This window comes from Sarcophilus harrisii, chromosome 5 (genome assembly GCF_902635505.1).
Source record: "Sarcophilus harrisii chromosome 5, mSarHar1.11, whole genome shotgun sequence".
NCBI classification, from domain to species: domain Eukaryota; kingdom Metazoa; phylum Chordata; class Mammalia; order Dasyuromorphia; family Dasyuridae; genus Sarcophilus; species Sarcophilus harrisii.
In genome coordinates, this window is record NC_045430.1 from 99,966,550 (window position 1) to 99,992,324 (window position 25,775).

General features: G+C 33.3%; 1 protein-coding gene across 2 annotated transcripts in view; it reads left to right on the forward strand.

Moving 5' to 3' along the window:
• Positions 1-23,859, forward strand: part of FGD4 (FYVE, RhoGEF and PH domain containing 4) — a 264,375-nt gene extending 240,516 nt beyond the window's left edge. Inside the window, exons 15-18 of one of the 2 annotated variants that reach the window (XM_031938146.1) lie at positions 3,951-4,091; positions 7,021-7,161; positions 17,283-17,460; positions 23,729-23,859. In XM_031938146.1, coding sequence (XP_031794006.1) covers positions 3,951-4,091; positions 7,021-7,161; positions 17,283-17,460; positions 23,729-23,784 — 516 coding nt within the window. In that variant the 3' untranslated portion in view covers positions 23,785-23,859. Of the gene's footprint in view, positions 1-3,950; positions 4,092-7,020; positions 7,162-17,282; positions 17,828-23,728 lie in introns of those variants that run through there. The other variant, XM_031938145.1, reaches the window with a different exon arrangement.
• Positions 23,860-25,775: the final 1,916 nt, after the last annotated feature.

Here is a 25,775-nt window from a genome sequence, read left to right on the forward strand (position 1 = left end):
TCTTCCTGCTTATATATATTTTTGTACTTACCCTATTTCTGGGTCAGGGATGTAGATCCTTAGTCCACGTTTGGGCGTCAAAATGTAATGTTCTGGTTAGCTTTCTGAAGGTCTTGGGACCAGCTTTTATTTCAGCAGTTAATCATCACGAGATAAAGTCACAGTCTGTCTCCACCTGGGGTCAGGCTAGCTTTCTGGATGGATCTTGCTTTCAGTGGAGGAGGATGGATCTTGTAGCCCCATAAAGAGTGCAATGCTTTTTCAGATCTTTGATAATTTCCAGATCAAAAGGAGTGTATCTTCTCCTTTCTTGACCTGAAGAGTCAAACTTGAATAACAGGGTATGCTTCTATTCTTAAATCAGATATATCCTGTCCTTAAATTTTTTTTTTTTTTTTTTTAGCTTTAACACTAATTAAGCCTTTTGTAATCTTGTCATAAGAGGTGGACAAGATCCTCCTACAAGATCCTCAGAATGGATCTTGCTTTCAGTGGAGAAATGCAGGAGAGCCAGCAGAGGCTGGTCAAGTCTTTTCTCTCAAAGTACAGAAGATAGAAAGCCACCAGGACATACCTATCTTGAAGTTTTTCTCCCTCCCAGATCTCTTAGCTTTTATATACTCTATTATAAGTACATCATTGTAAGTGTCAGTCTTGTAGAATAGGTGTCAGCTTGTAGAACTATATTAAGTGCTAGAGAATCATTATCTTAATTCTACTGAATTAACACCTTGTTTTAGGATTAAATCAAGAATACTGAACTAAAGGAGTCACATGCCAAACTAGATAACTGTTGCCTTAGCAATTCCACTCAGTTAACACCTTGTTATAGGATTAAATCAATCATACAGAGTTCCTGCCCTTTACATCCCCCAGACTCAGATATTTCCAATGATCAAAGAATATCATTCCTTCCCAATTAAGAATGGAATTTGTATACAGTACAGCTATCCAGTATAGCTATCCAATCCTTTTATGGTTAAATTAATTGGGATGGATCAATTTTTTTATTTTCAGTAGAACACTTTTTTTATTATAGTAAGTTTATTTTTTAATACAACATTGCTTTATGAATTGTATTGGTAAAGAAAAATAAAAAAAAAGTGAACATAGCATGTGTTGATTTATATTCAGTTTCTTTAATTCTTTTTCTGGATGGCAAATTTTAATCTTAAAAGCTATCTATCAAGGTGTCTTTCACAGAACTTTTAAAAATAATCCTCTTATTGGTTTTAGGTACATCTGACCAAATTATAAAAATGCTAGCAGTATTAATAAAAAGATTAAATTATCCAGAAAATAATTTATCTGATTACTAGCATCAGCTAAAGTTTAATAAAAGTATTTGAAAGAGATATGTATATAATGAGAAATGGAATTCTTCATGACTATGAGATATTCCTCCACACATTTTTGTTGGTGATGGCATTCTATTAATTGTAACAAATCCTGGAATATTATATAACCACTCCAATTTGACTCAATAATCTAAACATGAAAAACCAGCTGGGTAAAGAAAACCTATTATCTGTTGCCATGTTAATGTGATATGCAGTTAGGTAACAGACACTGCAGATAATCAGTGACACTGCAGCTAATCAGTGAGTGTGCTAGATCCATAATTGAATAGGACTTTACTTTGTGGAAATTAGGTAGTACTTTCAGCAATATCAGCCTACTTCTTGAAACAAAAACCTGTTTCTTAAATTAATTTCGTAAATTAAGATTTATAAAAACATCATAGTCTCCAAAGAATCAAAATTTCAGGTGACTGAGCCATAGGATAGCCTGAAATAAGCTACAGTCTCTAGTGTGAAACAATTGCTGAAATGTATGGAGCATATTAAGTTTTTGCAAAATACTTTATACAAATTGTCTCATTTTATACTCACCCCATTCCTGTGAAGTAGGCATTCCAGGAAATACTGTTGTCCGCATTTCATAGGACAATGAGGCTTGAAAAGATAGTTTGAACCCAGGTCTTTCCTGAATCCATATACAATACCTTTTCCACTAAAGTACTCTGGTACCAGCAGATATATTTCTCATTTTCTTTACACATAGAGGCTCAACCCTCCCACTGGACCCAGTGTTGTTGTTGTTGAATTTTTATTCATGTCCAACTTGTTGTAACCCTATTTGGAGTTTTCTTGGAAAAAATACTGGAGTGTTGAGACCTGTTTGCCCAGACTTAGGGTCAAGAGAAAGGTAACCCTTCTCCCTTTCATGATCCCTACGTTATGAAGAATTGTTAAAATCGTTTAGTATAATTATCATTGCATTTCTCAGAAAGTGGGGGAAAAAATAAGGTAGAAATTTGATATCTTTTTCCAGGTTTTTAAGAATTCACATAATTTACAATGCTAGTAAAGACAAATTTGAGATTTACTCGTCTACTTCTTGGCTCAGTTTTTTTCCCTTTTCCTTTCTTCCCCCTATTGTTTTTGTCCCCTACTCCTCCCAGGGTCTCCTTGATTTTATCAACCTATCAAACCTTTCTTCTATCCTCTCCCTGGAACATTTATTTCCAATTTTCTGTCTATATGTCAAGCTTTAGTTGAGGTTGCTTAAATATTAGAATGACTTTCTCAAAGACCTCTTATAGAATTTGTCACTTAACATTGCAAAGGAGGCTGACTTTAATACAAGAAGAATATGCAACACAGACATCATGGGACAATTGTGACTTGTCTCCACCTAAAAATTATTTACTCGGGGTTTGGCGACTACTGAAGTCTTAGGTATCTACCAAGTCTGAAAGGCCCAGACTCTAAATGATTAAGAGTTTTTATTACCACCAAACCGAGAAGCTGTTCAGGAAAGCAGGGGTCCAAAGGAAATTTTGTTGGGAAAATTTTGCTCCTATCACAATAGCCATCTTTCCTTTCAGATAGTATTAGGCAGAAACTGCCTTTTGAGAAACATAGTTCTGTTCCTGAGTATATGGGTATGAGGGCTTGTTGAGGCTTTTTCGGATATGTTCATCCATCTTTGGTGTCCACTTTTCACCAAAATCTTAGCTTTGTCAATAAAACTATCTTGGAAGATGGACCTCAAATCTGTCAGTGAGTTAGGGAATGTCTTCCTCCTTGCATATAAAGATTTCCCTAGCAGAAAGTGCAGATAAAAACAATTTGTTCCCACAGCTACAAAGGCAACTAAAACAAGCACTGTGAGTGCTTAGAGCTTGGTCAGACATCAAAGACACTAAAGTCATCTACTACATTCTTGGGCTTTGCAAATCATCTTGACATTTGTCTTGCCTCTAAACTTTGATGACTCTGGAAGATTTAGTGAGGCTGGTGATTTTGTGCAACTTTACCTCATTTGAATCCAATTCATGTGCAAGTCAAGACATCACGCTGTATTGTCATCAGTCTTTTTGAAGATGAAAGATGAACAACAAAATCCATTACTGAAGTAATAGGATTTTGTGATCATTTTTCTCCTTCTTCAACATTACTTAACAGTAAGCACTTGAAATATACTCATTTATCTCTATTTAGGTTAGGTGAACTTTTAGGAAAAAATTAAATCCAATGAACTATATAAACACAGTTATAAAGCACTTTTCACACAAAGTCAGATCTAAATAGTTGAAAAAAGTAAATTGTTCATGGGTAGGCCAAGATAATATAATAAAAATGAAATATTGCTTGCTGTCTTGGGGAGGCAAAGGAGGATGGGAGAAAAAATAGAAATCAAAATCTTATAAAAGTAAATGTTAAAAAGTAAAAACAATTTTAAAGAATGTTAAAAACAAAAAGAAAATTAGTGTATGCCATTTAAAAACCTAATCTTTGACAATATGAATACAAGTTATTTTCTGAATTGATAAATTAATTGCTTTCTCAATCAGTATTTTGTAACAGTTACATTTTTCTTAACTATTAGCTATAATGGAAAATCGGTGAGTATGATTGCTATTCCTTTCTTTCTTTGTCTTTAAGGTGGTCTGTTGGAAATGTTCTGACTATAAAGCTCAACTTGAATATGATGGTGGTAAATGGAACAAAGTTTGTAAAGACTGCTATCAAATAATAACTGGATGCACAGACAGTGAAGAAAAGAAAAGGAAAGGAATCTTAGAGGTATGATGAGAAAATGGGAGTTTCATCTTTATATATTGTTTAAACTTTTTAATGACAAGTAGTAATGGATCTGGATTCAAGAAGACATGAGTTCAAATGTGGCCTAAGACATTTAACAAGTAATGACCTTGGGCATGTCTTCTTATCTGCCTCAGTTTCCTCAACTATAAATTGAGATTAAAATAATACTTCACAGGATTCTTGAGAAGATCAAATGACATAATATTTGTCAAATTCTTAGCACAGTTCCTGGCACAGATACAGTGCTTGTTTCCTTTTTTATTTTTCAGTCATATCCATTAACAAAAGTATAGCTAAAATAGTAACCTTTTTCTTACTTCCATATTAGCCATATTGCAGAAGAAAATGACCCCTACCCCCATAAAAAAAAATAAAGTTCAGAGGTATGGATCAATTTGCATTCTGGGTTTACTAGTTCTCTCTGGAAGTGGATAGCATTTTTTATCACAGATTAAGATTAATTCTTTCACAGTTGATCAAGTTACAATATTGCTGTCACTGTGTACCATTGTTCCCTTAGTTCTATTCCCTTTGCTTTGGGAAAAATAAATGATGGTATACCCATTGGCTCTGCTCTTAAGATTTTATTAAATAATGAAAATGAAAGGAAAGTAGTACTAAAGACCACTGATGAGACCTCAACTATTCTCCAGTCACCTACACAGTTATATCAGCAGTTGGTCTCTGAAAAATTTAATCCAAGGAGAATTAGATTAAGGAAATGATGAAATTATTAGCTCCAAGTTCCTATGAGTCATTTTATATTTTGCCAACATTTCCAAATATTTTATATTGCTTGGCGTTACTTTAAATGGAATTTCTCTTTTTTTCTTTTGATGCTGGGTTTTGTTGGTAGGCTTTATAAGTTGCACATTGCAGTGTACTGATCTCACAATCAGTTATTCTTGTTATGACTGGATTTGTTCAGCAGGCCTGTTTTTTAAAAGTCCCTAAACTACTTTTTCTTGGGAATACTGGGCAAAATAAGACATTTTGTTAATTTGTATAATAAAAAAATCTTCCAAGGTTTTTCTGAAAACAACCTGTTTGTCATTTCTTATAGCAAAATAGTATCCTTTCACAATCATACACTGCAACCTGTTCAGCCATTCCCCACAGCCCCTCAATATTCAATTCTATGCCAGCACAAAAATATGCTATAAATATTTTTGAACAAATAGGCCCTTTCCCTTTTCCTTTTTGGGATACAGATGTTATTATGGTATTGTTAGGTCAAAGAGTATATATAGTTTTATTAATGGGCATAGTTCCAAATTATTCTCTAGAATGATTGAACTAGTTTAGAACTCCATCAATAGTGTATTAGTGTCCCAACTTTCCTTCACAATTTTTTTCTTATTTATTCCCTTGATATTCCCAACCTTTTGCTCTTCCATATGAATTTTATATCTTCTGTTCTATAAAACCATATGGTAGTTTGATTTGGTACTTAATGAGTAAATGAACTTAGGTTGAATTATCTTTTTTCTGCTGGGAGGAGGGGAAGAGAAGGGGAAAAGGGAAGAGGGAAGGAGAAAGGGTAGGGATGGGGGAGGAGTGAGATAATTGAGGTTAAGTGACTTGCCCAGGGTCAGACTGCTAGTAAATGTAAGTATGAGACCAGATTTAAATGCATATCCTCCTGATGCTCTATCCACTCTGCCATCTAACTGCCCTTAATTGTCATTTTTATTATTCTGGCTTGCCTTACCTACAAGCAATTAATATTTCTCCAAAAAGAATTTAATTGTGTTTGTATAATCCCTTGGTTTTTCTTAATAGGTAAAACTCCCAAATAATATACAATTACTTTAAATGGAATTTCTCTTTTTGTAACTCTTGCTGCTGGGTTTTATTGGTAATATGTACAGAAATGTTGATTTTATATCTTACAATTCTGCTAAATTTGTTGATTATTAGTTTGTTCTTTATATTTCTCTACAAAGGATAACTTTCTTTCTTTACCTATTTTTTCTTCAGTTTCTTTCTTTTTTTTTTTTTTTTTTTTTGTCTTATTGCTGTGGCTAGCATTTCTAGTATGATTTTGAATAATAATGTTGATAGCATTATCAACCATGGAGTCATAAACTTTCCCCTTATCTATAGATCAGATAGCTATATTTTTCCATGCTCTCCTAATTTGTATTACCTTTTATGTGATCCTTGCTATTCTGATCACACTGAGAAGGCTTCAGTGCTTGTATTTTCAGATAGATAAGTAGTAGATACTACTTAGTTTAAGAAAGGCTCAATTTCTTCTTGTGCTTTCTGGTGGGTGTTGTATTTTGTCAAAAGCTTTTTCTACACCTGTTGGCATAATCATAAGATTTTTTTAAATTGACATAGCCAATCATTCTTCTAGTTTTATTAATATTGAGTCAGCCTCATAGTCCTGGTATAAAATCCTTCATATTGTATGATCTTTGTGATATATTGCTCTGTAATGTTATATTTGACTACAAATGTTATATGTTAGGAAAGATGAAATCTTTGTAGTACTATAAAAATGCTTTCCCTTTCCATTAATTCTGTTTTGTAAATAGAGTGCTACCCTAGAGTCAGGAAGACCTGGGTTAAAATTCTAAAAGTGATGCCCATTTGTGTAACTATGAGCAAGTTTCTTAACTTCTCTGAGGCAGGCAACACTTTAACAGACTTATTAAAAAATAGAAAAAGTCCCTTCCAATGTAGTCACAGATCCATGCCTTATTGATGCTTACTTATTTGGGGATTAAGAAAATTTCTGTTCATTCAGGCATAGGTATAGAGATTTTTAAAATAATAATTTGCAAGTTATTTCTTTAAAATAATAATTTGCAAGTTATTTCTCTATCTGGCATAGTTTCTCTATATTTAAAGTACAACATTTCTCTATATTTCTCTATTTCTCTTTGGTACATATTCACAGATTGAATCAGCAGAGGTATCTGGAAACAGTGTCATTTGCAGTTTTCTTCAGTATATGGAAAAGTCTAAGCCCTGGCAAAAAGCTTGGTGTGTGATCCCTAAACAAGAAGCTCTCGTACTCTACATGTATGGTGCTCCACAGGTACATCATAACAAATGCCTTCTATTGAGCATACTGTTCAGGGATTGCAAGAACAAAGAACAAACTCTCTGTTAAATAGAGAGTTCAGAAATTTAAGTTTTCTTATTCTAAAATGTTTGGTTCCTTTTTATTTCTCTTTAAGATATATTCCTTTCCTATATGAATATGATTTTTCTAATTTCCTCCCTTCTTTTTCTACTTAATGAGCTTGACAAAGATTGTGTTGAATTTGGGATTAGAGGAAGGCCATCAAAGAAATTTATCAAAGGGATCATTAAGGAGAATAATTATTGTCCCTTTAGATGTGAAAATAAATGTATCTAGATGTAAATAAATGAACAATTAGTTTTAAAGTAAACATGACATTTTGAGGGAAATGACATCTAAATAAATCTAGCTTTATATCATTGAATAACAGCCATTGAGAAGGTGTATATTGACCTACCATGGAAAGTTACAATTCATATATATATATATATATATATATGTTACTTTCAATAAAAACAAAAATGTATCAGATTTGGAAGGCATGAAGGTACTTCCTTGTATTTAAAAATATACAGGTAAATTTGTGTTGACTTTTAAAATGCTTTAATGAAAAAAAAAAAAACAACCAAAATAGTAGAATAGCAGGAAACGGTACAACCCAGCTCATCCCGCAACATCCCACAAGAAGAGACCATAGTAGGATATCTTTTCAATTCAGGAACTGTCAAACAAGTGTGGGCCCAAGATCAATGTTTAAATTCCTAGAGCACCAAATAGAAAGAGGGGCAATGTCTTTCAGAACAAATTGCATACAAATTAAGCATCTCCTGCCTAGGACAGCAAGGAAGGGTCTCCAAAAGAGGCCAATTAAGGATTCAAGTTCCAGAGCTCTAGACAATAAATAGCAATGGAGCAAAAATAACTTTTTTATTTTACCTTTCATTTATGCCCAAAAAAAGTCTCCCAGAGCTGATCACAAATTTTTCCCAGGGTCCAGAACAGTGACAAGGCAAACAAGTGATTAGATAATCACTCTGAGCCTGCTGAGTCTGAGGCAAACTTATTTATTGGAGGAACAAGAGTTTGCTCATGGACAAGCTTGTCCCAGAAAGCCTACGAGGGAAGCAATCACATACCCTTGATCTGACAACATAGGGCACATACGTAAAACAACTTCTATGATCCTTCAAGAGAATTCACTCAAGCAAGATAATTATGTAAATATGTATGTGAATTTTTACCATGTTTGATATATATTGGATTACTTGCTATCTAGGGGAGAAGGTGGAGGAATGGGGGAGTAAAATTGAAACACAAGGTTTTGCAAGTTAATGTTCAAAAGTTATCCATGCATATCTTTTGAAAATTAAAAAGCTTTAATAATAAAAAAAAATTTTTTAAAGAATACTGCACTCAGTATCCAGAGAACATAATGATAGGTTCCCAGATAAAAGAGACCAAGATCATTCAAAGCCATGACAGTCCTGCCAAAATTCACTAAGCCTGAATTTAATACATAGTCTCAATGTAAGTAAAGAAACTGGAAGAATGAGTTAACAACAAAAGATAAACATGGAGCTCCTAACAGAATATATCTAAAACACGTACAAGGAAAGCTTTTAAGAAAAACACAGGTTGTTCCCAAAATAAATTCGAATTCCTAGAAGAAATGAAGCAATAATGAAGTTTTGTTGTTGTTGTTGTTTTAAAGCTAAAAAATTGTATTATGGTGCCATCTGCATCCAGAAAGAGAATTATGGAGACTGAATGTGGTTCAAAGCATAGTGTTTCAAGCATAGTGATTTCACCTTTTTTTGGTTGTTTGTTTACTTGGGTTTTTTTCTCATTTTTTACCCATTTATATAGAAATATGTTTGAAGAATTGTACATGTCTAAGCTATATAGGATTGCTAGCTATCTCAGGGAGGAAGAAGGGGGAAGAAAGGGAGAAAAATTTGGGACCCAAAGTTTTGGCAAAGGTACATATTGAAAACTGTATATGTAGTTGAAAAATAAAATACTATTTAAAAAATAGAAAGGACAGACATTTATATACATATTTATATAGTAATATTTGTTTTTTCCCCTTCTGAAAAATGAAGTAAAATAAAATGTTTCTTGTTTCCCCTTCCCCAGAATAGGGTTAATGTAAAAATAATTTTTGTATGACTTCATATATTTAAAAGGGTTTATATGACTTGCCTTTTCAGTGGATGGGGATGCAAAAAAAGATGATCCCTGCTCTCAAAGAGCTCATATTCAAGCTTGTATAATCAAGGGTGTGACATTTCCTTGTCCTATTAGTCAAGGTTTTTGAAAGCATCCTGTCTTAAAAATACCACTCAGATTTATCAGCTTTTGGGAAATTGGCCTTGCTAAGTCCCCTAAAGTCCTCCAAGCTACTTTGCCTTGCTTTGGTCATGATTTAAAAATCATGATTTTTTTAAATCAAGATTCATGCAGGTCAATCATGATTGATTTCAACAATAGAGTCATTATTCTAAGAAAACAAGAAAAACAAAAGCAAATTAAAATAAAAACCAATATAAATATATATGGCATAACATTAAAGAGTGTAAGAAATCAATTTTTAAAAGGATTAAGTTTTTGAAAAACATCAGTTCTTCAGTGTGACATTCCTTCTGGATCAATTCCAGGCATGGGGGCATTTTTGATACTAGAAGTGATAAAGTGTTCATATCTAAAGTAACATTAAAGTATGCCAAGCTTCTAAGAGTTGTGCAGGTATCTTTTCCCATAATATTTAAGGATCAGCAGTATTATATAATACTAAAGCATATATGTAATATACATAATATATAATATAAAAAAATAAAGTTGTAACAGATAAATGAATGTCAATAATCACATGACCCGAGTTCAAATCTGACCTCAGACACAACATTTTCTAGCTGTGTGACTCTGGGCAAATCACTTAACCCCAATTGCCTCATCAAAAAGAAAAAAAAAAGATAGCAAGGGCAATAATTCCAGTTATCAGTAGGTCTATAAATTTTTTTCATCAATCTATTGTTTCAGCAATTATGTGTAACTATTGTTCTCCTGCTGATTGAAACCAAAGATGGGAAACATTTGTGGGAAATATTATACAGGAAGGTTGTTCTACAATTAAGACATGTGACATATATGTCAATACATTAAACAAGTATACAATTTACACACGTAACATTCCATTATTAATCAGTGTCTCCTAACATAAAATTGAGGCAATTTGTTTACATTTTCACAATCACCATTGTAATTTGCCATAAGGGAAGCTTGTGGTGGTGCTGTGCAACATTTATGTTACCCATATATGTCACAGGTCATAACAAAGGAGGAAAAGGAAAATATATCTAATACATTTCTCCACTCCTCTCCGCACATTGGGTACATAAAATAGCCACCATTGCAAAGAGCACAAGTTCTGTTCCCATGTAGGCATCTCCATCTTGGATGTTGCTGGACTCAGTCTTCTTCATTTTCCTATCTATAGGATAAGCAAAGTCCTTGATCTTTATTCTTTGTGGAGGTGAAGGGGAATGGAGATACGAAGTGAAAGCAATCACAACACGAATCCGGCCAGTAGTGCCACCCACCAAATCCTCCACCCAGTCTCCTATACAACACATCAAACTTGCACAGAGAGTGGGCGGGGCCATTCTTTCTCCAAGCATATATCAATAGGGTATTGTCCAATTGGTAATTAGCTATGAGTGCTCGGACTGGACCTCAGTGCATCTGCTCAGCTTCAGCCTATACTATACAAACAAAATTACCTTTTAGTTGTTTTCCCAATTCATACAATCCCTTTCTCTTTTGTAAGCCAGAAAAGAATTAATTTTTGCTTCATATGTATTTTTACCTCTAGATTTTATCTGACTTGCTTCCATAAACAAAAGCTTATAGGCTCCTTGCTTGCAGGAGTTTTTAAAGTAGTAGTATACTGGTTTTCCTCTAAAAGTTCCTAAACTTTCTAATCCTTCAGTCTATTCTCTTCTCATTCCTTCATGCTTAAACTTTCTCATTACCTTTCTCTTCAGCCTGATATTTTTCCAAGCCAGAAATACAGAAGCTGAATTCTTACCTCTCACAAGCTTGCTAACTTTAAAATAGAACACAGAGCATCTATTTTCAGCTTTTACATATAGATTTAAACCTGACATACTTAGTTTCTCCTGGAAGCCTTCTTCCAATTTTTTTCCCTTTATATATTCTGGTACCAATTTCAGAAAGAGGAAAAGAGAAGTAGGGGAAAGAATGGCTTTCATTTTATTACCCTTAGGTCTCTTCAGGTTTTTCTCTCTTTCAAAGGAGAGTTCCAAATCCAGAGCCAAACACAAAAGCCATCAGAAGTTCTCATGTGGTACCTGCTTTCAGATTTGGGTTGTGAGACCCCCAAGAGAAGAGTTAAAAATCCAGATGAGCCCCATTTGTTTTCCTGTCTTTCTAAATCTAAATCTTCTCCAGAAAACCAAGGGCAACAAAACTCCACACATTTTAAAGAATCCTCAAGTTGTCTTTTAGTTACCTAGCATCTTTCTCTAACTACCTTTTTCAGTATTTGTATATATTGGTTCTATCTTTAAACTGAATTTGTCCCATTTTTAAAAATTCTTACTACTAAAACAGAAATCTCCTATTTTAAAAATTCTTTCCCCTGATTAGCCTGGTGATAATCTTCTTATCCTTTTTTATGGTGTGAAGTCTTTGGTTAGACACTGCTTTGACTCTTCCATATCTTGTTTGCATGCCAATTTTATCTCAGTCCCTGTTTGGGTGCTAATGGCCAGTTATTATGAGCCAGAACTCTGAACTCTGAAACAAGGATTCTTACAAGGTGCTTTAAGTCAGTGGAATTGATAAATACAATGGTTATCTAGTTTAGCATGGTGATTAATAGTTCTCTAGTTCAGTACATGTACTTGGTACTTAATACTTTCACACCTATGATAATGTAATTATAGTAGAGTATATAAAACATCCAGCAAAGACTGCATGAGATTCATTCCACCTTCAGTCAGACGCCCTAGGAGGCTGAGAGCCTCGGAGATAGAGCCAGAGAAGACAAGCACACTGGTGGCAGGAGCTCAAGATCAGGGAGCCAAGGGGAGAGATTCATTTCCATCATCAGCCTTCTGGTGGCTGGCCTGTCTCCTGCACTTCTCTACAGAAACCAAGACTCTGAAAGGCTCTAAGAAAGCTAGTCAGGCCCCATGCAAGGGAACTAGCCTTTGAAGGCGATGATAAAGGACTTTTGAACTTTAACACCTGGCTATTCTTGTGGTGATTACTCAATTGAAAAGAAGGCTACACCCAGAGACCTTCAGAAAACCCACCAAGAACATTACAGCCAGCAATTGGTGTGAGTGCTGGATGAAGCAATGAGACAAATGAATGTGGGGCCAGGCAAGTTTAAGCTTATATCTTGGAACTGACTTTCTTTCTTTCTTTTTTTTTTTTTTCTTTTTTCTTTTTTTTACAAGTTAAACGCATGGGTAATTTTACAGCATTGACAATTGCCAAACCTTTTGTTCCACTTTTTCCCCTTGTTCCTCCCATTCTCTCCCCCCAATGGCAGGTAGACCAATACATGTTAAATATGTTAAAGTATAAATTAAATACAAGTATACATGTCTTAACAGTTATTTTGTTGTACAGAAAGAATCAGACTTTGAAATAGTGTACTATTAGCCTATGAAGAAAATAAAAAATGCAGGCAGACAAAAATAGAGGGATTGGGAATTCTATGTAATGGTTCATAGTCATCTCCCAGAGTTCTTTAACTGGGTGTAGCTGGTTCAGTTCATTACTGCTCTATTGGAACTGATTTGGTTCATCTCATTGTTGAAGAGGGAGGGCCACATCCATCAGAATTGATCATCATGTAGCATTATTGTTGAAGTATATAATGATCTCCTGGTCCTGCTCATTTCACTCAGCATCAGTTCATGTAAGTCTCTCTAGGCCTTTCTGAAATCATCCTGCTGGTCATTTCTTACCAAATAATAATATTCCATAATATTCATATACCACAATTTATTCAGCCATTCTCCAATTGATGGGCATCCACTCAGTGGAACTGACTTTCTTGCAGCTTCCTTTTATATTCCACCATAAGCATATTTTTCTCTGTTATACATTACACAGATGCCAGAAAAACCACAGAAAATATAACCAAGACTGTGACATTTTCTTGTTCTATTAGTTGAAGTCCATCTTGTTATTTGTTTTCATTTTTGAAAGCATCCTGTCTCAAAAATATACTCAGGTCATGTTAATAATTTGAAGGACCTGACATATGGGCTATCAGTTGGGAAATTGATTTTACCCAAGTTCCCTAAAGTTCACAAAGGGACTTCACCTTACTTTGGTCTTCCAAAGCCAGCTCCCTAAAGAGGACAATGTCCTCTACAATGATAGAGACGGTAGGAGTGGAGAGAGGGTTTTAAAAAGAAAATAAATTAATTCTCTTTGGGGCATGCTGAGTTTACAATGTTTATTTCACTTTGAGATATGTGAAAGGCAATTAGAAATGAGAGAGCTGAAAGATTAGAATTGAATCATCACAGAGATGGTAATTAAATTCAGGGGAGCAGGACAGATCATCCAGTGAAGTAGTATAAATGGAAAAGACCAAAGGGCTCTAAACTGAGCCTTATAAGACACCTATTCTTAGAGGACATGATCTAAATGAGGATTCAGCAAAGGAGACAATGCAAGGTGACATATGGTAAGAAGAAAACAAGGTAATGGTGTACCAAAGAGAAAAGAAAGTATCAAGGAGATAGGAAATGACAAGGACATCAAAAAGAATGAGGATTGAGAAAAAAGCTATTAAATTTGGCAATTAAGAGAACATTGATAAATTTGGATAGATAAGTTTGAGTTTAATTATGAGGTCATTAACCAGATTCTAAGAGGTTAAGAAATAATTGAGAGGAAAATAATTTCACCTGTTGCAGATGGCACAAATAGTAGAAAAGATATAGAAAGTTAAGACGTTTTGAAGATGAGGAAGATATGGGTATATTTGTTGACAATAGAAAATGAAGAGCTAGAATGAAGTGGGGGGGATGGAGAAGAGAAGGGGGCAGAAACAGATTGAAAATAACTGAAAGAGTTGGAATTGTAAATAATGATCTATTGAAGGTGATAAGATGGAATGCGATTACTTGAGCAGGTAGAGAAGGATTAGTCTCAAAAAGTAGTTCGGTTACTTCTTTGTGTGGGATGGGTGAAAGAGAAGATATATAGGTGATATAATAGAAGGAAGAACAAAGAACTCAATAAATTGACCTAAATTTTTTTTTAGTAAGGTTCTCAGTGGAGATGATGAAGGAAGATTTTTTTTAAAGTACTGTGAACAGTCAGAATGATTGCCTAGTAGCTGTGAGGACTTAATTGAAGTTATATAACATGAATTGGTAGTGTACCCAATTATAATGATTGCAAAATTCATATTCATTCACTAGCATGTGTGTAGGAGTAAAGATGGTGGATAATGCATCACTGAGTGATCCATGACTGAAATTTGTTGTAGAGCATAATTGAATATATAAAGTGGGGTAGGGACTCAAGAATAGAATAGTTTGGAATTGAAATGGTTCATCAAGGCAAAGTGGAGAAAGGCAAAATTATAGATTAGTGCAAGTCAAGGGCTTGGGGGACAATTTAGGGGTCAAGGGTTTTGTGGTTATAATGTGGACATTGAGAAGGATTTCTTGAGAAGGGAGGAGTTTTGGTTGGATAAAGAGATACATGGACAAGGTGCACTTATGGGTGATGGCAAGATCAAGGAAATTTTTGTAGCTGAGGTGGGTTAGAGCAGTAGGTCATGGAAAGTGAGTAGGTTGAGTAGACCTGAGTGGTTAGGGTGTTTGAAGGAGAGTCAGTATGTGTGTTGAAGCATTTTAGTATTGAGGGCAGAAGTTGAGAAAGGGGAACTTAATTGAGATATTGAACTCATTGAGGAGGAGAGTGAACCCCAGAAATCTATAGACAGCAGCTCCCAGAATTTTGGTTGGGTTAAAATGGCTTTCAAAGAAGAAGTGATGGAGATGAGGAGAAAACCTGGAATTGACAATAGAGAGCAAAGAGTATTCCAACTTTCCCTTAGTGACCAGTGAGCCAAGAGATATAAGGTAACAGTGCAATCAGTACTAGAAAGGGTGACCAGAAGTCTGTGTCATGTAGGAGGAGACAGGTTTCAGTGATTGATAGAACACAGAATTAGTAGGAGAATGAAAAAATTAGGACAAAGGGATGTTTAATTTAATTCTAAAGAATTGGTAGGGCAGAAAACAAATCATAGAAACTATATAATTTCATTAAAAATAATGACAACAAGATTTAAGGATGCACTCTCTTGTGATACAGGAGCCAACTGACAGTGGCTGCTGGAGTTCTAACTTAGACCTGTACAATGGATCTCTTCATGTGAGAGGATGATAACAAAGATACTTGGAGTCTGAGAGGCAGTTCCATTATCTGACCTCTCTCCTCTTCCCACTTGCTTCCAATTTATTTCATTCCCAATCCACAAGTAACATCTGCACTGTGGAGGCTTTTAGAGAATTGACCTGCCCCTTCACTTAGAGATGGTCCTTAACAGCAATCAAAGCAACTTAGAGGAAATTTTATATCACTTAACTCTTTCAAAAGAAAGGAAGGACAGAAGAAGGAAGGAAAGAGAAAGAGATGGAGAAGGGGGGAGGAAGAGATAAAATCAAATTAATGAACTGCAACTAAGAAACTTAGAAAACTAACAAATTCTGAAATCCTACTTGAAACAACAAAATAGGAATACTGAATAACGTAAAAGACATTCATAAAATAAAAGGTTTTGAGTTTATAAGTAAGCAGAATTAATAAATATAGTAGCTATTTAAAAACAATAAGTAAAACATCAGCTAATGTAATCATAAAAGAAAGGAAAATCAAATTTCCTTAATAAAAAAGAGATGAAATGGTAGAGTTCTATTGCAAAAAATGAAGAAATAAATTGTATCATTAGAGATGAATATTTACAAAAATATAACATATCCAAATAAATAGAAAAAGAAATAGATAATTTAAATAACCAAAATTTAGGGGAAAAAAAAACCATAAATGAACTTTCAAAGAAGAAAAATTCCAAGACTATAACAGTCAAAGAACAAACTATTTTCCAGTAGTTCTTTTCGCCTAAATTACATCATAAAAATATCCCCAGGTTTCTCAAATCATTCCACTTTTCTCTTTATTCCCATATTGACCATATCCAAAAAATATATTTCTCATTTTGTGCCCTGAATCTATCATTACTTTGTCAGGAGATACTGCTTTACCATTTTGTTCTCTGAAATCACAGTTGTTCATTATGTTGATCAGAGTTCTTATGGTTTGGTTTTTTTACAATGTCATTGTATAACTGTTCCACTAGTTCTTTTTGCTTAAATTACATCATAAAAATCTTTCCAGGTTTCTCAAACCATTCCGTTTTAAAATTCTCATGGCATGATAGTATTCCATTACATTTATATATTTGTAAAGCCATTCTCCATTAGTTTCTACTACTTTGGTATTACAAAAAGAGCTACTGTAAATATTTTTGAATATATGTTGGGTCCTTTTCCTGTTTCTTGATTTCTTTGGGTACTGGCTTTATAGTGGTTCTGCAGGAGTAATTTTATGGTTTATCAATTTTTTAAAGCATGATTTCAAATTTCTTTTGATAATGGCTGTATCAAAACTCTAACAACAGTATTAGAAAGTATTTGAGGGGCTATCAATATGTGTATACGTTGAAGTCTCCTAGTGTGAGGGCAGGAAAGAAAGGCATTGAATTCATTGAAGAAGGAAAGAGAGTGTCCTAGAAATCTACCTGGAGTAGTCACCAGAATTTTGATATGAATTGAATGAACCTCAGAGGAGTATAGATTGCTAAAAGACATTGGCAGAAGGTACATCCAAAAGTGTGAACAATTATATGATTATATACATATTACATATACTTATATATTAAAATATATATTGCATTTTCTTTCTTTTCTTTTAAACAAAATTAAGGGTTTAGGATTTGGCTCTTGTTTCTTTTTGTCCTTTTTGTTTGTCATATTCTCTTCTAAATCATCATGGCATTTTGTTCTTAGGATGTCAAAGCTCAAGCAACCATCCCACTCCTGGGCTACACAGTAGATGATACACCAAGGAATGCTGATCTCCCTCATAGTTTCAAACTGACTCAATCAAAGTCTGTGCATAGCTTTTCTGCAGACAGTGAGGAACTAAAACAGAAATGGTTGAAAATCATCCACTTAGCTGTCAAAGGTGAGACATCAGAGTGTCCAAATGAACTACAAGTCACTGAAAATGATCATCCTGGACTAACAAAGTCAGAGTGCTGAGTTGTTGTCCTGTTGTTGGTGGTTGGGAGTGGGGAAAGGAGGAAGCCATGTGATGAAGCAAATGAAGGGGGAAAAAAAACCACAAGAAAATAAGACATTCCCAGCAACCCTCCATCTTTTAGCACTTTATTTTGAAAATGCAGGTTTATAAGCAAATTTTGGGATATGAGGGGAAAGGGTGTGCTAAGAACAGACTATTTTCCTAAACTGTATCATTAACAAAGTTGTTGTAGAGTCATTTCACTGATAATTTTTTATTAATGTGAAAAATGAAACATCTTTAAGAATTCTGCCTTGATCATTTATTACTTGTGTTTGTTTTAAAGAAAATGGCATTTGATTCTCCTGCTGTTGGGTTAAAATGTGCCAGATTCCTTGTTATATTTTTTGCTCTTGGAGTAGGACTTGGGACAATTTGAAAAATATACCTCCATATTGCCAAAATAGATAGGTAGTGAAAAATACAGGGATAGTTTACTTTAATGCATTTGCTTTATTGAAGTTAGTATCTAAGACTATTTACACACATTGTGTATGTTTAACAATATATTTTCTTATAGAAAAAAATCAAAATGACAAATTACATTGACTTTTAGAATTTCAATTTCTCAAGAATAAAAAGCTAATTGTTTTTCTTCCAAAAAAAAATATATTATTCAAATAAGGAAAAGAAACAGAAGCATAAGCATTTATGTAAAATATCAAACAGATTGTACTTTGACTTCATGGTTTTAGAATCATATTTGTCTATTATTTATATATTTTTTAAAAACAAAGCATGTTTTATCTTAGAATTAAACAAAATAGTCTAATGAATGTTTTGACAACTTAGGTTTGATTAATTTATACCTAATGGTCTTGATATTTTTGTAAGCTTAACAAAAAATAGCAATTTATATGACATGGAACAAATTACTGAATTCCAACTCTATTTTAAGACTATTAATTTTTTCTTTTATGTTCTGTGCCTATTTAAAACAGTGCCTCTATTTGAAGGTGCTAATATTACATATTTGAATATGAGATGTAGATTCAGATAGTATTGTTTTTGTCTCCATTATCTTGAGATAAGATAAATTACCATTTTGATCATGGGACACTCAAGATGCAGGGGTCCTCAAACTTTTGAAATAGGGGGCCAGTTCACTGTCCCTCAGACTGTTGGAGGGCCAGACTATAATAAAAATAAAAACTTTGTTTTGTGGGCCTTTAAATAAAGACTTGGGTGAGGGGTATAATCGTCCTCAGCTGCCGCATCTGGCCCACGGGCTGTAGTTTGAGGACCGCTGCCGGGCAAGAGCATTTAAAACATTAAATTTTTATAATGAAATAAATGGATCTGAAAATGTTCTTTGTGGGAAACCTAACTGAACTAGGACTTGGAGACACTACTTGGTAAACTTTCTCATGTTTTCAATAAGGTTTTTTACTTGTTTTCTATAGGCACATTTAAATGTAGAATATATGCTATTATATTCTAGTAAGCACCTGCTGTGTATAAACTGTATTGGATTGGATTGGATTCACTTGAATTCCTAGCATTTATTAAATTTTAGACAACTAATACAATTCAATTATCAGGAAGAAATAGTTTTTTAAAATATTAAAACATCTTAAAATATGTCCATGAAAAAATTTATTTTCTCTCAAATCTACAAAACTCCTCATTTTTTCCCTGAGATCATTATTTCAAGAAAGAAAACAACTTCATTTTTAAAAAAGATTTTATTTTAGTTTACAGATTTTGGGAAAGTAATACAAAACAGTCTTTTGGTGGCTTTTTTCTTAAACTGGGTATTTTAATTTTTTTAAATCATGCCTCTGCTATAGACACTGCTTCATAATATAATGAAAAATATAGTTCTTGCATTTAAGATGTTAAGCCATTTCTTCAGTATATTTTCTTCAGTATATTTATTTCTTTTTTCTTTTTATTCCTAATATGTGAGTACTAAAAGACTCAAATCCTTTCTCTTCCTCATCTTTGTCTTTTAAATCTGTTTCCCTCAGAAACCAAGAAATGACTGAGTTCATGAAATCTGCTCTTCATAATATTAAAACATTCCAGTTCTTTTTTTTTTCTTAAGATTTACTTAAAGTTTTAAATATTTGTAGAGAGTACACATTTTTATATCCAGCTTTTTAAAAAAGTTTACTCATGGACATGCCAGCGTTCTCTAACATGGTAGGTACTGCAATGAAAATACCACTTTTGGTTTGGTATGGTTTGCTTATTCTTCAGAGTAAACATTTACAATGAAGACTTGAATGTGAAAGTATCTGTCCAAAAGTAGTGTGTATTCTCTCTCTAGCTTAAAGCTAATGTTGCACTTTAAATTGTTGTTTTTATTTTCCATTAATGAAATAAATTATTTAAACAATTTTGAAGGATATGGGTAATTAAGAACTTTATTATTTAAAATACTACTTTTTCTAATCATATCTGTTAATTTGAAAGAGTATAGAAAAGATGTAAATTTATAGAAATAAATTAAAAGAAATTCTATCTGATCCTAAGTAGATTATCAAAAATACAGGTAAGGTAAGAAAGAATGTTTGCTTTTTTTTACATAGTTTTAAAGAAACTACAGATTTTCTGGTACTGCAGGATTGTTGAAGAATCATTAATGCCTTCTGAAAATTTTTTAAAATTAAAATAATTCTTCCAGTATAATATTCTATTGTTCATGATTCTGAAGATTTACGAAGAAATATTAGGATTCGTTTTTTGTTTTTTTTTAAACTTTGTTCAGCTCCTTCTATTCTGCTTATTCCCAGTTTGCTCTCTGATAGATAGCCTTCATGAAGTCTTTTATAGTGTTTCTGTCTAGATTTTAACCTTACATGGGGAAAGGCAGAACTGAAGATAGACATTTAAGGTGAAGGCAAGATCCTGGTTTCTATAAAAGTCCTTACTACATAACACTGAAGAAAATGAATGGAAATAAAAGTTATTGCATAAGGCATATTCATGACATATTAACACATCTGAGGTTGTATGTAAATGTTATCATTTATAGTTAATTAAAATGAATTGAGAATGTCTTAAGATTTTCTTTTTTAATTTTTGTTTTCTTCATGAATGTATTCAAAGTAGGAAGGAGAATTTGACTTATCTGTTTTTAGCCTTGGGTCTTTTGTAATATGCTTTACTGATAGTAGTCAGTCGAGTTCTTTCTTCATTCTTGCTCCATATTTTATGTCTATAGAATCCCTTAATGAACTCATTAACTTTTATCTTTGAGAATAATGTTTATATCAATTGTACACAAGTTTATTTTAAAAATTCCTTTTGTGAAATTATTTTTGTGTGCTTAAAACATTAAATTATACATACTATGTTTCACAGATGAGAATTAAATTATTTGCCACAGAAACATTTCATACTGGTAAACATTCTACTAATTGTTTACGTGGATTTTTAGTATAACTCGTTTTAATTTTGCACTATAACAAGATGTGATGGGAGAGAACAGCAAAACTGAGAAAGATAAGAATAAATCAGAATATGAACAGATGAAAAGTGTTTATCCCAAGATCAAAGTAATCTTTATCTTCATATTACTAAGAAATATAGGTCAATGGGGAATATACAAAATATAAAAGGGGAAAAATATAAATAATACTTTTTACCAAAGGAACTGGGTACTTTTGTTAAGATCAACATGCAGATTTTCATACACCCACACACCCCAATTTCCATTAGGCATCATCTTTTCATCCTGTTTTTTTGTTGATGTTTTCCTGAAGAATTTTACCCCCTTGGGATATTCTGTTCAGCTTACTGTGATGGAAGTCAGCTAACACCAGTAACATTCCATTATCTTACTTGATTAAGATTTAGCACAATGCTCTTGTGCACTTGCTTTCTGTCAACTCCTACACAAAATAGCACAATTTCTGTGAAATATTTTTTCTATTTATTGGCAAATAATAATTGGTTTTGTTTGTAAAATGTGAAATTGGCAAATACCACTATTGCATCATTTAAATAATGATACCAAAAAATATACATTTGGAGATGGGAGGAGTCAAAATATCCTAATCTCTGAAGGATCATTTATGTGAAGGAATTGAAACAATGATATACATTATATGGGTATTTAAAAATATCATTTGGAGACCACAGTTCATTGTCAAAACAATCATATCCTTAAATAAAACACTTTTTAAAAAAAGTCAAATTAGCATCATACCATGTTGAGTAAAGTATTGACTGAAAATGACTCATATTAAGTTCTCAAATTCCACATTTAATTCTAATATTAAAAAGTGCATGTGAAAAATTTTAAGATCTATGAATGTAAAATAGTGACAACTATTGTATATAATCTGTAACATATGTATATTTGGTCAGTAAAGGATGAGAATTATAAACATTTTAAAATTAAGCACTTTAATTCCTGTTCAATATTAAAAGTTTGTATCTTGTAAATAAAATGATTATTAAATAACTACTACTGGGTATAATGTAATTTCATATTTTTTTATTGTTTTCCTATAAAGTAGTAGGGTAGGACATATAGAATATAGGCATCTCAGATTTTCATTATTCTTGTATAAAATTTTTAGCAAAACTGAGTGTTTTCTATAAACATTATTGCCTCTAGTTTTTTCTTTACAGTAAGTATCTGAGAGTCCAGAGATCCAGGTTTTACTGTTGTAAAGATGTAGCAATTTTAGGTGTACATTCTAAAATTTCAATAAGATTATAGTATAGAACAAAGCTTCTTAAAGTGTGGGTCACAATCCCATAATTACATAAACTGAAAGTGTGAAAAATATGGCAAAAGTTTCTGAATGTAGCAACCAAAAATTAATTAAAAATCAAATGTATAATGTATCTGAGGTGTTTCTTGCAGCATTTGTATTGCACAACTTCACTGTAGCCTTGGTTCTGAACATACAACATGCACTATCTATGCAGGAACACTACCAGAAACACCTTGGCTCAGACTCAAGACAAAGTTGTATAAAAATTTCTTGAGCAAAAAGGCATCAGCAGTGGAAAAAGCTTAAGAAGATTTGGTAGAGAGTACAGTGATTCAGGATGATTTCATGAGCATATATGTTCATGAATATATAAGACATATTTGGATTATCAGTTCTTTTGGAAATACATTAACTTCTTCAGGCCATATGGTGCTAATTGTTAATTTACTATTTATGCCTAAGTGGAATCAGATAGGATAAACAAGCATTGTATATCTTGTAGCATTTGACATTGGCAATAGGACATGTTTGACTATTCCTAAAAAGAATTTCTTTAGTTTTATTTCGTTTAATACCAAAGTGTAAATTTATTTGACACAATTTATGATATTGTAAATGCCTCTCATGCTGGTGATGCTTAGTCTAATAAGAATTTTTCCAGAATTTATCATAAGATGATATATATAATATATACTCCACTTGGTACAGCCAAAATTTATTAAGAACATACAGCCAACAAGATCAACCAAATCATTTCCAATGGAGCAGTAATGAACTGAACCAGCTATGCCCAGAGAAAGAACTCTGGGAGATGACTAAAAACCATTACATTGAATTCCCAATCCCTATATTTATGCACACCTGCATTTTTTATTTCCTTCACAAGCTAATTGTACAATATTTCAGAGTCTTGATTCTTTTTGTACAGCAAAATAACGTTTTGGTCATGTATACTTATTGTGTATCTAATTTATATTTTAATGTACTTAACATCTACTGGTCATCCTGCCATCTGGGGGAGGGTGGGGGGGTAAGAGGTGAAAAATTGGAACAAGAGGTTTGGCAATTGTTAATGCTGTAAAGTTACCCATGTATATATCCTGTAAATAAAAGGTTATTAAATAAAAAAAAAAAACATACTGCCAGGCACTAAAAATAAAAGAAAAAAAATGAAATACCACTGCTCTGAAGGATCTCACATTCTATTAGAAAAATGCAAAAAAACAAAAACCAAAAAAATTGGTGGAAAGCTCAGAAGAAGGTCTTTTATAGGAGGTGGTACTTGAGCTAAGTCCAGGGTTCTAAAAAATGGAAACAAGGAAGAAAATTCCAGCTAGAGACAGACTGTGCCAAGACACAGTGGCAGGGCAGAAAAAAGTGCAGTATTCATAATGAATAGTTTTTATTTGACCCTAAAGGTAATAGAAAGCCACTAAAGCTTTCCAAAGGGAAGTAACTTTTTCAATCTTGTGCTTTAGGAATGAATGTCAATATATATCATTCTCTGAATGAGAGAATCTTCTATTGTGCCTAAGGAAGCCACTGACAAGAAAAAAGAGCTCAATATACTCCAAAATACCAACACTATTTGCGATGGTAAAAAAAAAAATAAAATAAATGGTTAAGTAAAATGTAGTACGTGGATATAATGGAATTATTACTTGGAATTATTACTGTGCTTAAATTAATTTTTTATTATTATTATAGCTTTTTATTTACAAGATATGTGCATAGGTAATTTTTCAGCGCTGACAGTTCCAAATCCTTTTGTTTCAACTTTTTCCCTCCTTGCCCCTACCCCCTTTCCCCCAGATGGCAGGTTGACCAATACATGTTAAATATGTTAAAGTATAAGTTAAATACAATATATGTTTATACATGTCCAAATAGTTATTTTGCTGTATAAAAAGAGTTGGACTTTGAAATAGTGAACATTTAGCCTGTGAAGGGAATCAAAAATGGAGGCAGACAAAAATAGAGGGATTGGGAATTCTATGTAATGGTTCATAGTCATCTCCCAGAGTTCTCCCTGGGTGTAGCTGGTTCAGTTCATTACTGCTCTATTGGAACTGATTTGGTTCATCTCATTGTTGAAGAGAGCCACGTCCATCAGAATTGATCATCATATAGTATTATTGTTGAAGTACATGATCTTCTGGTCCTGCTCATTTCACTCAGCATCAGTTCATGTAAGTTTTCTGGGCCTTTCTGAAATCAACCTGTGGGCATTTCTTACAGAACAATAATAGTCCATAATGTTCATATACCACAATTTATTCAGCCATTCTCCAATTGATGGGCATCCATTCAGTTTGCAGTTTCTGGCCACTACAAAGAGGGCTGCCATAAATATTCTTTGTGCTTAAATTATTAAGGAATGATGCATGTTGTGAACACAGAAGCATGGAAAGATCTATGTGAATTGTTATAAAATAAAGTCAATAGGGCCAAGAAAACTATATATTTTAAATATAGCATGTCAATGGAAAAAAAAATTAAACCAAAAAAATTAAAAGCAAATCTAACAAAATTATTTTTAAAAAAATTCAAATAGGACTCAAATAAACAGCTACATAAGAAGATACTCCCATCCCCCATGCCCCAAATCACCTTTTGGTGGAGGTGAGAGGTCCATAGTATAGATGTTTACAGACTTTTCAATGTATCAATCAGGTATGCTGACTTTTTTCCCCTTCCTAAAAAATAGCATTTGTCATATAGTAACACTCCTGTTTCTGTTCCCTGCATGGCAACAGGCCTGTCTTTTCTAGAGTCAACTCCTTCTTGCTCTAATACTCAACTGCAGTCTGCATGCAATCACTCCTTGCAATGTAAGGTTCTGGCAAGGTTCCTTGGTCTCCAGGACCTAACTTTAATGTGATTTCCCATTCATAATTTGATCTTGTGCTCTTTCTAGGTTCCAGTTAAAAAGTATGTGTGTGGGAGATACTGTAATCCCAGAGAAACTGAGGCAAGATAGAGATTAGAGAGTTTATAATATTTTATTTGAATGGGAGAGATATACTGGGACCAAATTAGGAGCAACCAATGTGAGTTCTCAATGACATATTTATACATAGTATCTAAACAAAGGCAGGGGGGTGGAGTCCAAACTCTGGTAAGTGGGAATCTCCAGGCAGGATACCATAAATCCAGTTCTGACAGGTTGGAGGATAGGACCATAAATTCTAACAAACTAGGAGTTAAGAAAATAACTCCAGACACAATATCTAGAGTTCCCTTTTCTGAGTTTACACATTGACAATTTATAACCTGAGAGCAAATAGCCCTGAGTTATACCAGTCTTAATGAACCAGAGGGGGAGGGGAAGGTTGCAAGTAGGGAGATTGAAGCAGAACAATAAGGGAAACAGAGAGGACCAATTAGGGAAACTGAGGCAGAACAATTTAGGGAAACTGAGTCAGGACAATAAATGAGAACTATGGCACAACATTCTAAACTCTCTTCGGAATATTCAAATCATTGTATTACCTTCCTCTAGATACCTGGAAGGTTTTAGCACCA